Raw genomic sequence first — 14144 nt, 5'->3', positions numbered from 1 at the left:
AAACATAAAGTGGGACCAAGTAAACCAAGTCCTAACCGATATAAGCTGGGAAGATATACTAAGCAACACAGACCCCAACTTATGCCTAGAACAGATTAACTCGGTGGCACTCGATGTATGCACAAGGCTTATTCCTCTAAGAAAAAGGAGGAGTAGATGTAAAACAGAAAGAGACAGGCGCTCCCTTTACAGGCGACGGAAAAGAATAACAGAGCGGCTAAAAGAGGTCAATATATCTGAAATGCGTAGGGAGACACTGGTCAGAGAAATAGCAAGCATCGAACTTAAGCTAAAAGAATCCTTTAGGAGTCAGGAATCGCGGGAAGAACTAAAAGCCATAAATGAAATCGAAAGAAACCCAAAGTATTTCTTCTCCTATGCCAAATCAAAATCGAGAACAACGTCCAGTATTGGGCCCCTACTTAAACAAGATGGGTCCTACACAGATGACAGCAAGGAAATGAGTGAGCTACTCAAGTCCCAATATGACTCAGTTTTTAGCAAGCCGCTAACCAGACTGAGAGTCGAAGATCAAAATGAATTTTTTATGAGAGAGCCACAAAATTTGATTAACACAAGCCTATCCGATGTTATCCTGACGCCAAATGACTTCGAACAGGCGATAAATGACATGCCCATGCACTCTGCCCCAGGGCCAGACTCATGGAACTCTGTGTTCATCAAGAACTGCAAGAAGCCCCTATCACGAGCCTTTTCCATCCTATGGAGAGGGAGCATGGACACGGGGGTCGTCCCACAGTTACTAAAAACAACAGACATAGCCCCACTCCACAAAGGGGGCAGTAAAGCAACAGCAAAGAACTACAGACCAATAGCACTAACATCCCATATCATAAAAATCTTTGAAAGGGTCCTAAGAAGCAAGATCACCACCCATCTAGAAACCCATCAGTTACACAACCCAGGGCAACATGGGTTTAGAACAGGTCGCTCCTGTCTGTCTCAACTATTGGATCACTACGACAAGGTCCTAAATGCACTAGAAGACAAAAAGAATGCAGATGTAATATATACAGACTTTGCAAAAGCCTTCGACAAGTGTGACCATGGCGTAATAGCGCACAAAATGCGTGCTAAAGGAATAACAGGAAAAGTCGGTCGATGGATCTATAATTTCCTCACTAACAGAACACAGAGAGTAGTCGTCAACAGAGTAAAGTCCGAGGCAGCTACGGTGAAAAGCTCTGTTCCACAAGGCACAGTACTCGCTCCCATCTTGTTCCTCATCCTTATATCCGACATAGACAAGGATGTCAGCCACAGCACCGTGTCTTCCTTTGCAGATGACACCCGAATCTGCATGACAGTGTCTTCCATTGCAGACACTGCAAAGCTCCAGGCGGACATCAACCAAATCTTTCAGTGGGCTGCAGAAAACAATATGAAGTTCAACGATGAGAAATTTCAATTACTCAGATATGGTAAACATGAGGAAATTAAATCTTCATCAGAGTACAAAACAAATTCTGGCCACAAAATAGAGCGAAACACCAACGTCAAAGACCTGGGAGTGATTATGTCGGAGGATCTCACCTTCAAGGACCATAACATTGTATCAATCGCATCTGCTAGAAAAATGACAGGATGGATAATGAGAACCTTCAAAACTAGGGAGGCCAAGCCCATGATGACACTCTTCAGGTCACTTGTTCTATCTAGGCTGGAATATTGCTGCACACTAACAGCACCTTTCAAGGCAGGTGAAATTGCCGACCTAGAAAATGTACAGAGAACTTTCACGGCGCGCATAACGGAGATAAAACACCTCAATTACTGGGAGCGCTTGAGGTTCCTAAACCTGTATTCCCTGGAACGCAGGAGGGAGAGATACATGATTATATACACCTGGAAAATCCTAGAGGGACTAGTACCGAACTTGCACACGAAAATCACTCATTACGAAAGCAAAAGACTTGGCAGACGATGCACCATCCCCCCAATGAAAAGCAGGGGTGTCACTAGCACGTTAAGAGACCATACAATAAGTGTCAGGGCCCGAGACTGTTCAACTGCCTCCCAGCACACATAAGGGGGATTACCAACAGACCCCTGGCAGTCTTCAAGCTGGCACTGGACAAGCACCTAAAGTCAGTTCCTGATCAGCCGGGCTGTGGCTCGTATGTTGGTTTGCGTGCAGCCAGCAGCAACAGCCTGGTTGATCAGGCTCTGATCCACCAGGAGGCCTGGTCACAGACCGGGCCGCGGGGGCGTTGACCCCGGAACTCTCTTCAGGTAAAACTCCAGGATAAGAGGAAATAAACAAGAACAAGAACTAGTAAGAAAATAGAAGAAAACCCAAAAGGGTGTGTATATATATGCTTGTACATGTATGTACACATACATGTACACATTTATTTATACACACTCATCTGAGTTTTCTTTGACTTTATCTTAATAGTTCTTGGTCTTATTACTTTTCCTTTTATATCCAAGGGGAAGTGGAATAAGAATCTTTCCTCCGTAAGCCATGCGTGTTGTAAAAGTCAACTAAAATGCCGGGAACAATATGCTAGTAACCCCTTTTCCTGCAAAGATTACTAAAAAGAATAAGAAGAAGAAAATTGTCAAAGTGGGAAGTCTGAATGTGCGTAGATGTTGTGCAGATGATAAGAAAGAGATGATTCTGGATGTTATGAATGAGAAGAAGCTGGATGTCCTGGCTTTAAGTGAAACAAAGCTGAAGGGGGTGGGAGAGTTTCAGTAGAGAGGAATAAATGGGATTAGGTCAGGGGTTTCAAATAGAGTTAGAGCTAAAGAAGGAGTAGCAATAATGTTGAAGGATAAGCTATGGCAGGAAAAGAGGGACTATAAATGTATTAATTCAAGGATTATGTGGAGTAAAATAAAGATTGGATGTGAAAAGTGGGTTATAATAAGCGTGTATGTACCTGGAGAAGAGAGAAGTGTAGAGGAGAGAGAGAGAGATTTTGGGAAATGTTGAGTGAATGCGTGGGGAGTTTTGAATCAAGTGTGAGAGTAATGGTGGTTGGGGATTTCAATGCTAAAGTGGGTAAAAATGTTATGGAGGGAGTAGTAGGTAAATTTGGGGTGCCAGGGGTAAATGTAAATGGGGAGCCTTTAATTGACCTATGTGTAGAAAGAGATTTGGTAATAAGTAATATATATTTTATGAAAAAGAGGATAAATAAATATACAAGGAATGATGTAGCACGTAATGAAAGTAGTTTATTAGATTATGTATTGGTGGATAAAAGGTTGATGGGTAGGCTCCAGGATGTACATGTTTACAGAGGGGCAACTGATATATCGGATCATTATTTAGTTGTAGCTACAGTTAGAGTAAGAGGTAGATGGGAAAAGATGAAGGTGGCAACAACAAGTAAGAGGGAGGTGAAAGTGTATAAACTAAGGGAGGAGGAAGTTCGGGTGAGATATAAGCGACTATTGGCAGAAAGGTGGACTGGTGCAAAGATGAGTAGTGGGGGGGTTGAGGAGGGTTGGAATAGTTTTAAAAATGCAGTATTAGAATGTGGGGCAGAAGTTTGTGGTTATAGGAGGGTGGGGGCAGGAGGAAAGAGGAGTGATTGGTGGAATGATGAAGTAAAGGGTGTGATAAAAGAGAAAAAGGTAGCTTATGAGAGGTTTTTACAAAGCAGAAGTGTTATAAGAAGAGCAGGTACAGTGGACCCCGCATACTTGATGGCATCGCATAGCGATTTTCGCCTACGATTACTTTTATCGCAAAATTTTCGCGCATACCGATTAAAAACCCGCATACGATTTTCGTCGAGCGCGTCCAATGTGCCCTCAGCCAGCCTCACATGTGCCGCTCCGTCCCATTGTTTACCAGCCAGCCTCGGTAACATCCAAGCATACACTCGAATATTTCGTATTATTACAGTATTTTTCGAGTGCTGTTTCTGGAAAATAAGTGACCATGGGCCCCAAGAAAGCTTCTAGTGCCAACCCTGTGGTAAAAAGGGTGAGAATTAGTATGGAAATTAAGAAAGATTTTGAAGGGTTTCGGGCTAACCCTGAGAAGCCTATGCCAGTTGTGGAATCCATTGTGCCTACTTCAAAGATTAAGGAAATGTGTGCAGAGTGGGTTGAACTGCAAACCTTTATAGATGAAAATCACCTGACACAGCTGTTGCAAGCCGTGCTTGTGACTATTTCAATGACAATGTTATGGCCCATTTAGGAAAGTCTTGAAGGCGGGAGGTACAGAGCTCTATGGACAGATTTGTTGTCGACAAGTATATGGAGAGTAAAAGAAAGGTAAAGAGAGTAGTGACAGAGTGCAAAAGGAGAGCAGATGATAGAGTGGGAGAGGCAATGTCAAGAAATTTTAATGAAAATAAGAAAAAAATTTGGAGTAAGTTAAACAAGTTAAGAAAGCCTAGGAAAAGTATGGATTTCTCAGTTAAAAACAGAGTAGGGGAGTTAGTAGATGGGGAGATGGAGGTATTAGGTAGATGGCGAGAATATTTTGAGGAACTTTTAAATGTTAAGGAAGAAACAGAGGCAGTAATTTCATGCACTGGTCAGGGAGGTATACCATCTTTTAGGAGTAAAGAAGAGCAGAATGTAAGTGTGGGGGAGGTACGCGAGGCATTACGTACAATGAAAGGGGGTAAAGCAGCTGGAACTGATGGGATCATGACAGAAATGTTAAAAGCAGAGGGGGATATAGTGTTGGAGTGGCTGGTACTTTTGTTTAATAAATGTATGAAAGAGGGGAAGGTACCTAGGGATTGGCAGAGAGCATGTATAGTCCCTTTATATAAAGGGAAAGGGGACAAAAGAGACTGTAAAAACTATAGAGGAATAAGTTTACTGAGTATACCAGGAAAAGTGTACGGTAGGGTTATAATTGAAAGAATTAGAGGTAAGACAGAATGTAGGATTGAGGATGAGCAAGGAGGTTTCAGAGTGGGTAGGGGATGTGTAGATCAAGTGTTTACATTGAAGCATATATGTGAACAGTATTTAGATAAAGGTAGGGAAGTTTTTATTGCATTTATGGATTTAGAAAAGGCATATGATAGAGTGGATAGAGGAGCAATGTGGCAGATGTTGCAATATATGGAATAGGTGGTAAGTTATTAAATGCTGTAAAGAGTTTTTATGAGGATAGTGAGGCTCAGGTTAGGGTGTGTAGAAGAGAGGGAGACTCTTCCCGGAAAAAGTAGGTCTTAGACAGGGATGTGTAATGTCACCATGGTTGTTAAATATATTTATAGATGGGATTGTAAAGGAAGTAAATGCTAGGGTGTTCGGGAGAGGGGTGGGATTAAATTTTGGGGAATCAGTTTCAAAATGGGAATTGACACAGTTACTTTTTGCTGATGATACTGTGCTTATGGGAGATTCTAAAGAAAAATTGCAAAGGTTAGTGGATGAGTTTGGGAATGTGTGTAAAGGTAGAAAGTTGAAAGTGAATATAGAAAAGAGTAAGGTGATGAGGGTGTCAAATGATTTAGATAAAGAAAAATTGGATATCAAATTGGAGAGGAGGAGTATGGAAGAAGTGAATGTTTTCAGATACTTGGGAGTTGACGTGTCGGCGGATGGATTTATGAAGGATGAGGTTCATCATAGAACTGATGAGGGAAAAAAGGTGAGTGGTGCGTTGAGGTATATGTGGAGTCAAAAAACGTTATCTATGGAGGCAAAGAAGGGAATGTATGAAAGTATAGTAGTACCAACACTCTTATATGGGTGGTAAATGCAGCAGCGAGGAGACGGTTGGAGGCAGTGGAGATGTCCTGTTTAAGGGCAATGTGTGGTGTAAATATTATGCAGAAAATTCGGAGTGTGGAAATTAGGAAAAGGTGTGTAGTTAATAAAAGTATTAGTCAGAGGGCAGAAGAGGGGTTGTTGAGGTGGTTTGGTCATTTAGAGAGAATGGATCAAAGTAGAATGACATGGAAAGCATATAAATCTATAGGGGAAGGAAGGTGGGGTAGAGGTCGTCCTCGAAAGGGTTGGAGAGAGGGGGTAAAGGAGGTTTTGTGGGCAAGGGGCTTGGACTTCCAGCAAGCGTGCATGAGCGTGTTGGATAGGAGTGAATGGAGACGAATGGTACTTGGGACCTGACGATCTGTTGGAGTGTGAGCAGGGTAATATTTAGTGAAGGGATTCAGGGAAACCGGTTATTTTCATATAGTCGGACTTGAGTCCTGGAAATGGGAAGTACAATGCCTGCAATTTAAAGGAGGGGTTTGGGATATTGGCAGTTTGGAGGGATATATTGTATATCTTTATACGTATATACTTCTAAACTGTTGTATTCTGAGCACCTCTGCAAAAGCAGTGATAATGTGTGAGTGTGGTGAAAGTGTTGAATGATGATGAAAGTATTTTCTTTTTGGGGATTTTCTTTCTTTTTTTTGGGTCAGCCTGCCTCGGTAGGTCACCCTGCCTCGGTGGGAGACGGCCGACTTGTTGGGGAAAAAAAAAAAAAAAAAAAACATGTATGTGTAGTGTGACCTAATTGTAAGTAGAAGTAGCAAGACGTACCTGAAATCTTGCATGTTTTTGAGACAGAAAAATGGACACCAGCAATCCTACCATCATGTAAAACAATACAGGCTTTCGTTTTACACTCACTTGGCAGGACGGTAGTACCTCCCTGGGCGGTTGCTGTCTACCAACCTACTACCTAGAATATTTTTTTTTTTTTGTTTTTTTATTATCACACTGGCCGACTCCCACCAAGGCAGGGTGGCCCGAAAAAGAAAAACTTTCACCATCATTCACTCCATCACTGTCTTGCCAGAAGGGTGCTTTACACTACAGTTTTTAAACTGCAACATTAAAACCCCTCCTTCAGAGTGCAGGCACTGTACTTCCCATCTCCAGGACTCAAGTCCGGCCTGCTGGTTTCCCTGAATCCCTTCATAAATGTTACTTTGCTCACACTCCAACAGCACGTCAAGTATTAAAAACCATTTGTCTCCATTCACTCCTATCAAACATGCTCACGCATGCCTGCTGGAAGTCCAAGCCCCTCGCACACAAAACCTCCTTTACCCCCTCCCTCCAACCTTTCCTAGGCCGACCCCTACCCCGCCTTCCTTCCACTACAAACTGATACACTCTTGAAGTCATTCTGTTTCGCTCCATTCTCTCTGCATGTCCGAACCACCTCAACAACCCTTCCTCAGCCCTCTGGACAACAGTTTTGGTAATCCCGCACCCCCTCCTAACTTCCAAACTACGAATTCTCTGCATTATATTCACACCACACATTGCCCTCAGACATGACATCTCCACTGCCTCCAGCCTTCTCCTCGCTGCAACATTCATCACCCACGCTTCACACCCATATAAGAGCATTGGTAAAACTATACTCTCATACATTCCCCTCTTTGCCTCCAAGGACAAAGTTCTTTGTCTCCACAGACTCCTAAGTGCACCACTCACTCTTTTTCCCTCATCAATTCTATGATTCACCTCATCTTTCATAGACCCATCCGCTGACACGTCCACTCCCAAATATCTGAATACATTCACCTCCTCCATACTCTCTCCCTCCAATCTGATATCCAATCTTTCATCACCTAATCTTTTTGTTATCCTCATAACCTTACTCTTTCCTGTATTCACCTTTAATTTTCTTCTTTTGGACACCCTACCAAATTCATCCACCAATCTCTGCAACTTCTCTTCAGAATCTCCCAAGAGCACAGTGTCATCAGCAAAGAGCAGCTGTGACAACTCCCACTTTGTGTGTGATTCTTTATCTTTTAACTCCACGCCTCTTGCCAAGACCCTCGCATTTACTTCTCTTACAACCCCATCTATAAATATATTAAACAACCACGGTGACATCACACATCCTTGTCTAAGGCCTACTTTTACTGGGAAAAAATTTCTCTCTTTCCTACATACTCTAACCTAGAATAATAAAAATCATAATGATTTATTTTCCAATGAGATAACTCTGACAGAGAGATTTCTTAATGGAAAAGTCCATATTTCCTTGAACTAGTCTCACATTATACAGAAGCAAGATTAAATGGATTTACATTATGAAAATTTCGATGTACTGCCTCTCCTCACTCTGGCTGCCGAGCACTCAACAACAAGTACTTTTAAGTTTGTTTTCTATACAACTTCACCCATTTTCTTGACCTGTACTTTATTAGCCTGTGTATTTCCCATCCAAATACAATGACAGTCACGAAATATTAAGTACATATCTAAAATAACATATAAAAATAAGATTTAAATGCAGAAGAAAATACTGATACACTATATAGTATTGGTACAGAAAAAAAGTGAAGAACTGTAAAAACGCCAATACAGTGGACCGTAGTGAATTCGCGGCTTCAGTAATTCGCGGATTTTTTCCTTAGAACCGTTCAAATTAATAAATAAATAAAAAAAAAACTAGCTAATAATTGTTTGCCGAAATCCCTGCAAATTCGTGGAATTTTTGGGGGCTTTTCTCGTGGCAATATATAATTTTTTATGAGTTTTAACGCTATATATTAAAAAAATAATAATTTTGTATCATAAATATTAAAGTAAATTCAGCAAAATTTCCATATAAAATATAATACTTTTACTAAATTATTACTGCATAGTTACCATACACATACCAAAGAAAATGGGATTGCATGAATTACAGTATACCAACGAAAACAGGCTTGTATGAATTACAGAGCATATGGGGGTAACATTGGTATTTTACATTCTAGCACTGTGGGAGACAGAGCAGTACAGTACTGTATACAGGTTTATTTTTTCATTCTTTTGTTTTTTAAGGGTGATGTATGAAGCTGAGTTTGAAATTAAATTAAAGTGTTTTGGGGGCATATTTAGGGTTTAAACTATAAAAATAGGCATTTATAGGCATTTTTTTAACCGCGTCCAGAATTCGCATTTTTTCCAAATTTGCAGGTGGTCTTGGAATGTAACCCATGCGAATTTGGGGGGACTACTGTACTGCTTATTTGAGATAGAAAAACAAAGAGAATTCTGTACAATATAATAAGTCTGATAATAAAATTACTCACCTGCAGTGGAAGTAAGTGTCAACACTATCATTGGAGACTCGTAAAATCAGCCAAAACACTGGTAAGAAAGGCCGGACTGACTCAAAGTCTTGCAGCCAATCACAGCAATCGTTATCTGAGTCACTGATGTCCCCCTCACAGCCATCCTCTGTCGTCTGACCAGACTCCAACAAACTTGACACATCAGAATATGGACCACCAGGAACAGATCCAGTGCCCGAGTTATGACGACTTTTCAGAATGTCTCCTCCAGTTCCTGTCATATAAATTAGAAAGTAAAATATTATCTTGAAGCACTATTTCTAACATTAGTCTGATGAACATTTACCTGAAACTTTTTTAAGAATGGGATAAACATGCCAAGGAATTCTCTGACACAGTAGTAATTTTTAATGCACCAGCTGTCTCCCACCAAGGAAGGATAATATAAAAAAAAAAGAAACATTTTCACAATCGTTTATTCAGTCACTGTCTTCCCAGAAGAATGCTGACATCATGGTTCAGACAAGTCTCTGTACTGCAACATCCCCCGGAAGAATGCTGACATCACGGTTCAGACAAGTCTCTGTACTGCAACATCCCCCGGAAGAATGCTGACATCACGGTTCAGACAAGTCTCTGTACTGCAACATCCCCATCCTCTTTCAGAGTGCAAGCACCACACCTCCCACCTCCTTATCACAATTAAAAAGTATATTTTATGATGATGCAACATACAGTATCACAAGTATATTTTATGATGATGCAACATACAGTATCACAAGTATATTTTATGATGAAGCGACATACAGTATCACAAGCATATTTTATGATGATGCAACATACAGTATCACAAGTGTATTTTACGATAATGCAACATACAGTATCACAAGTATATTTTATGATGATAAAATGTATTACATCTGCTGTTATTAGAATAATTAAATATATTATCCTTGAATACTAACCTGAATTATGTCTGCTTTTTAACAGATCAGCATTTGTTCCAGAGTTGTTACGGCTCTTCATGAGTTCTGATGAATTGTGACGACTCTTTATAAATTCTGCCCACAAGCCACAACTACAATAAAAGACAAACATTTTCTATTACACTAAGCAAAACAAAAGATACAGTAAAAGACGTGAAAATGTGGCAAGTATGCCAACTGCCAGAACAGAGAATGATACGACTAATAGTTCAATAAGTGTTCATCATTAAAGTGTGCTGGCCCCACTCTAAACCACAACCACAAACAAGGGTCATTCCATGTTCTTTAGGACATCCTTCAGTCATCTAGGAAGTGATTAACACACATGGCAACATATAAACTAAATAATGTAGATCTTAATACTACTGATTGTGAAAAGGATTTAGGAGTTCTGGTTAGCAGTAATCTAAAACCAAGACTACAGTGCATTAATGTTCGCAATAAAGCTAACAGAATTCTTGGCTTCATATCTAGAAGTATAAATAATAGAAATCCTCAGATTGTTCTTCAACTCTATATATACTTGGTTAAGCCTCATTTAGACTATGCTGCTCAGTTCTGGTCACCGTATTACAGAATGGATATAAATGCTCTGGAAAACATACAGAGGAGGATGACAAAGATGATCCCATGTATCAGAAATCTTCCCTATGAGGAAAGGCGTAAAATTCTGGGGGATATGATCGAGGTGTATAAATGGAAAACAGGAATAAATAAAGGGGATGTAAATACCGTGCTGAAAATTTCCAGCCAAGACAGGACTCGCAGCAATGGTTTCAAGTTGGAAAAATTCAGATTGAGGAAGGATATAGGAAAGCACTGGTTTGGTAATAGAGTTGTGGATGAGTGGAACAAACTCCCGAGTACAGTTATTGAGGCTAAAATGTTGTGTAGTTTTAAAAATAGGTTAGATAAATACATGAGTGGGTGTGGGTGGGTGCAAGTTGGACCTGACTAGCTTGTGCTGCTGGGTCTGGTGCCGTGCTCCTTCCTTGAGTGGAAGTGACCAGACTGGGTGGGTCATTGGGCTAATCCGGTGAGGGGGGGACATAGACCTGCTCCGCATGGGTCAGTAGGCCTGTTGCAGTGTTCCTTCTTTCTTATGTTCTTATGTTCATTCTTCAGGGTTTCATGGGATAAATACTCCCATAGCTGCTCATAGATGGCATCCTAAAGCCATGGGAATGGGATGATATCCTTTCCCTTGTAGATTTCTCTCTATCACAGTGCAGAAGTTCTCAATGGGGTTCAAGTCTGGAGGAACATCCTGACCCATCATCGAAGATGAGTCTCTCACATTTACAAAGCAAATGAACAACATATTTCACAATGTGGCAAGGAACACTGTTTTCCATAAAAACTTTATGCCACACTGTATAAAAGATTCAGGAAAATGATAACAGAGCAATTCAAAGGACATAATTACAGTTAATGTTAGTTTATTGAAGCTTCCTACTTTTGATTTACCTTTGATGAGTTCTGAGAGTTTTTCTACTCATGGAGCCCGGCCATGGGCCAGGCTTGTCTGGTGCTTGACTGATTAACCAGGCTGTTGCTTTGCGTCTATGAATTATTCCACTTATAACATTCTTCTTCTTCTTTCAACGTACCAGCCATATCCCACCGAGGCAGAGTGGCCCAAAAGGAAAACCGAAAGTTTCTCCTTTCAAATTCAGTAATACACTGTATATACAGGAGAAGGGGTTACTAGCCCCTTGCTCCCGGCATTTTAGTAGCCTCTTACAACATGCATGGCTTACAGAGGAAGAATTCTGTTCCACTTCCCCATGGAGAACTTATAACATTACCTCAATAAAATAAGTTAATTCTTTAATGCTACCATACCTCACATTAAATTGTATCCTTTAACATTTTAATAAAGAATGTTTACCAACAACTTACCTCCCACTTGGGTTCACAGCAGAGGTATGTGAAGTTTTCAGATGTTCAACAGAGGCTTCAGTATTACATGGTGCAAAGTTGTCAGTACTTGCTGATTTTCTCATCACTTCAGCAGGCACCGGAGGACGAGGCAGACTTTCCGAGCCACATCTGAAATTATTACATACATGCACGTAAATTTTACTTTACTGAACCCAACTGTAACTGTTTATATGAATTTGTTGGGAATGACTTCCAGCCCACCCTTCCTCCCAGAAATACTTAGTAATAATACTACTACAATTAAGAATTTTTGGAACTTTTATCTTTGTTCTAATTCATATACAACTGTTTTTGAGTGGAGTCCTGGGATACTGGAGTGACAGCTCATGGAAATATACAGAATACAGGAGGGCCTCATTTGTATGACTCACCAGCAGGTGGAAAAGAGCATTTTTTCATCATCAAGTGCATCTAAAATGCCTGAAAACATATTTACACTACCATATATTAAGTGCTCAACAAAGCTAGGCATAGACAACAGGCAAAACTGTAACAAAAATATACAGTACATACAGTGATCTGTCAGACACTGCAACATCATGGGATCTTGGAACAAAGACTTCAACGCTTGTCCAACCTTTGGACGACGACCTACTTACACTAGTGGCAGGTCCCACTGTGATCCCACCTCCTCCTGCTTTGACTCACCAGACTGCAGTATATAAGCCACCTCTCTGGCCCTATGCTGTACTTCCTACAAGCGTGATAGACTGAACACATTGATTCCAGGTTAAGGGACTGATTACCTCAAACTCCTCTCCTTACCCCTTTTCTACTTTGTATTGGACTGATGAAGCCACTGTGTGGCAAAGCGTTTCTTCAATAAGATTCCCATGTGTTGCATAAGCGTCTCAATTCTTCAACTTGTCGGTTTTCAAAACCATTCATCACAGCACTAAATTTACATAAATGTGATTTTGCTCAATCTGACACTTACTTTAAACCTATTTCAATGTTCAACCCAACCAATTCCTAGCTATTTTGCTAGTATGCCTTCTGTTCTATCGACTGTGCATAAGAAACAGCCCAATCAACTATCAGAACTACACTATAAAGCATCCAAACCTGCATAACCTGGACAAATTTAAAGTACAGCAAAGTCCAATTAGAAATAGTCCAAAATAAACACTGTAAGCATTGTAACCATTAAAGCCTTCTGTCTTCTGTTCATTAACCTGTCTCTCCTACATAACACTTGTCCTCTATTGTGAATCCATCACACTTAAAAAATAATCGAAATTTTAACCTATTTTTGGGTTAATAAAATACAACCAAGAATAACTGGTCATAGTTAAGGCTATCTCAACAATGAAGCAGACCGAATAACAAAATAGACAGGAGTGAGTAGGGAGGGCTCTTTTTTTTACCCTTCCTCACTAAAATCACCAAAAGTCAAATATATCTGCTACTTTGAGGCCTATTTTAACTAATCAAAATCATCTCCAATTCACTAGCATGTCTTCTGCTCGATCAACTGACACCAAGAATGAGACACTAAGGCCATGGAAGCCACCCTAGAACATGCCTTAAAGTCACTCAATCATGTCTGCTGGTCAAAAGGTATGAGATGGGATTAACCATGAGCTCAAGAGTTCACACCTTGCAAACTTAACTAGATGCTTACAAATAGGTAAATACACATAAAATATCAAATACAGTGGACCCCCAGTTTACGATCAGCTCCCAATGTAACCAATTATGTAAGTGTATTTATGTAAGTGCATTTGTACGTGTATGTTTGGGGGTCTGAAATGGACTAATCTAATTCACAATATTCCTTATGGGAACAAATTCGTTCGGTACTGGCACCTGAACATACTTCTGGAATGAAATAATATCGTAAACCGGGGGTCCACTGTATCCTTTTCCTTCCAACACATTGGCCGTCTCCCAGTGAGGCAGGGTGACCCAAAAAAGAAAAACACTGTCACCATCATTCACATAAAATCACTGTCTTTGCAGAGGCACTCAGATACGATAGGTCAGATGTCACTCCAAACAACCAATATCAAATATCTGTATAGTAAAAGTCCATGATTTGAGCAGGTTACATTCCTGTAATCAACACTACCAGTGACTTTCGCAACTTAGTGATTAACATATGGGGAGGAAAGGATTGCATTCTTCACATCTCCAAAACACTCAAACAAGTCTTGTTTCATATTCTTAATTCTTTAAAAATCATAGTTTTTCTTACCATATGTATGGAGAGGGTTCATGTGGC

The 14144-nt window shown here is 40.4% G+C and overlaps 1 protein-coding gene across 1 annotated transcript in view; it reads right to left on the bottom strand.

The window, feature by feature from the left end:
- LOC128699781 (KICSTOR complex protein SZT2) overlaps positions 1-14144 on the bottom strand; it is an 807931-nt gene that overhangs the window by 239491 nt on the left and 554296 nt on the right. The window contains 3 exon segments of the mRNA XM_070102247.1: positions 9009-9264; positions 9956-10068; positions 11879-12028. Of these exon segments, the coding sequence (XP_069958348.1) occupies positions 9009-9264; positions 9956-10068; positions 11879-12028 (519 nt within the window).

This window comes from Cherax quadricarinatus, chromosome 81, assembly GCF_038502225.1.
Source record: "Cherax quadricarinatus isolate ZL_2023a chromosome 81, ASM3850222v1, whole genome shotgun sequence".
In the NCBI taxonomy this organism is placed as follows: Eukaryota; Metazoa; Arthropoda; class Malacostraca; order Decapoda; family Parastacidae; genus Cherax; species Cherax quadricarinatus.
This window is presented reverse-complemented; position numbering and strand designations above follow the sequence as displayed.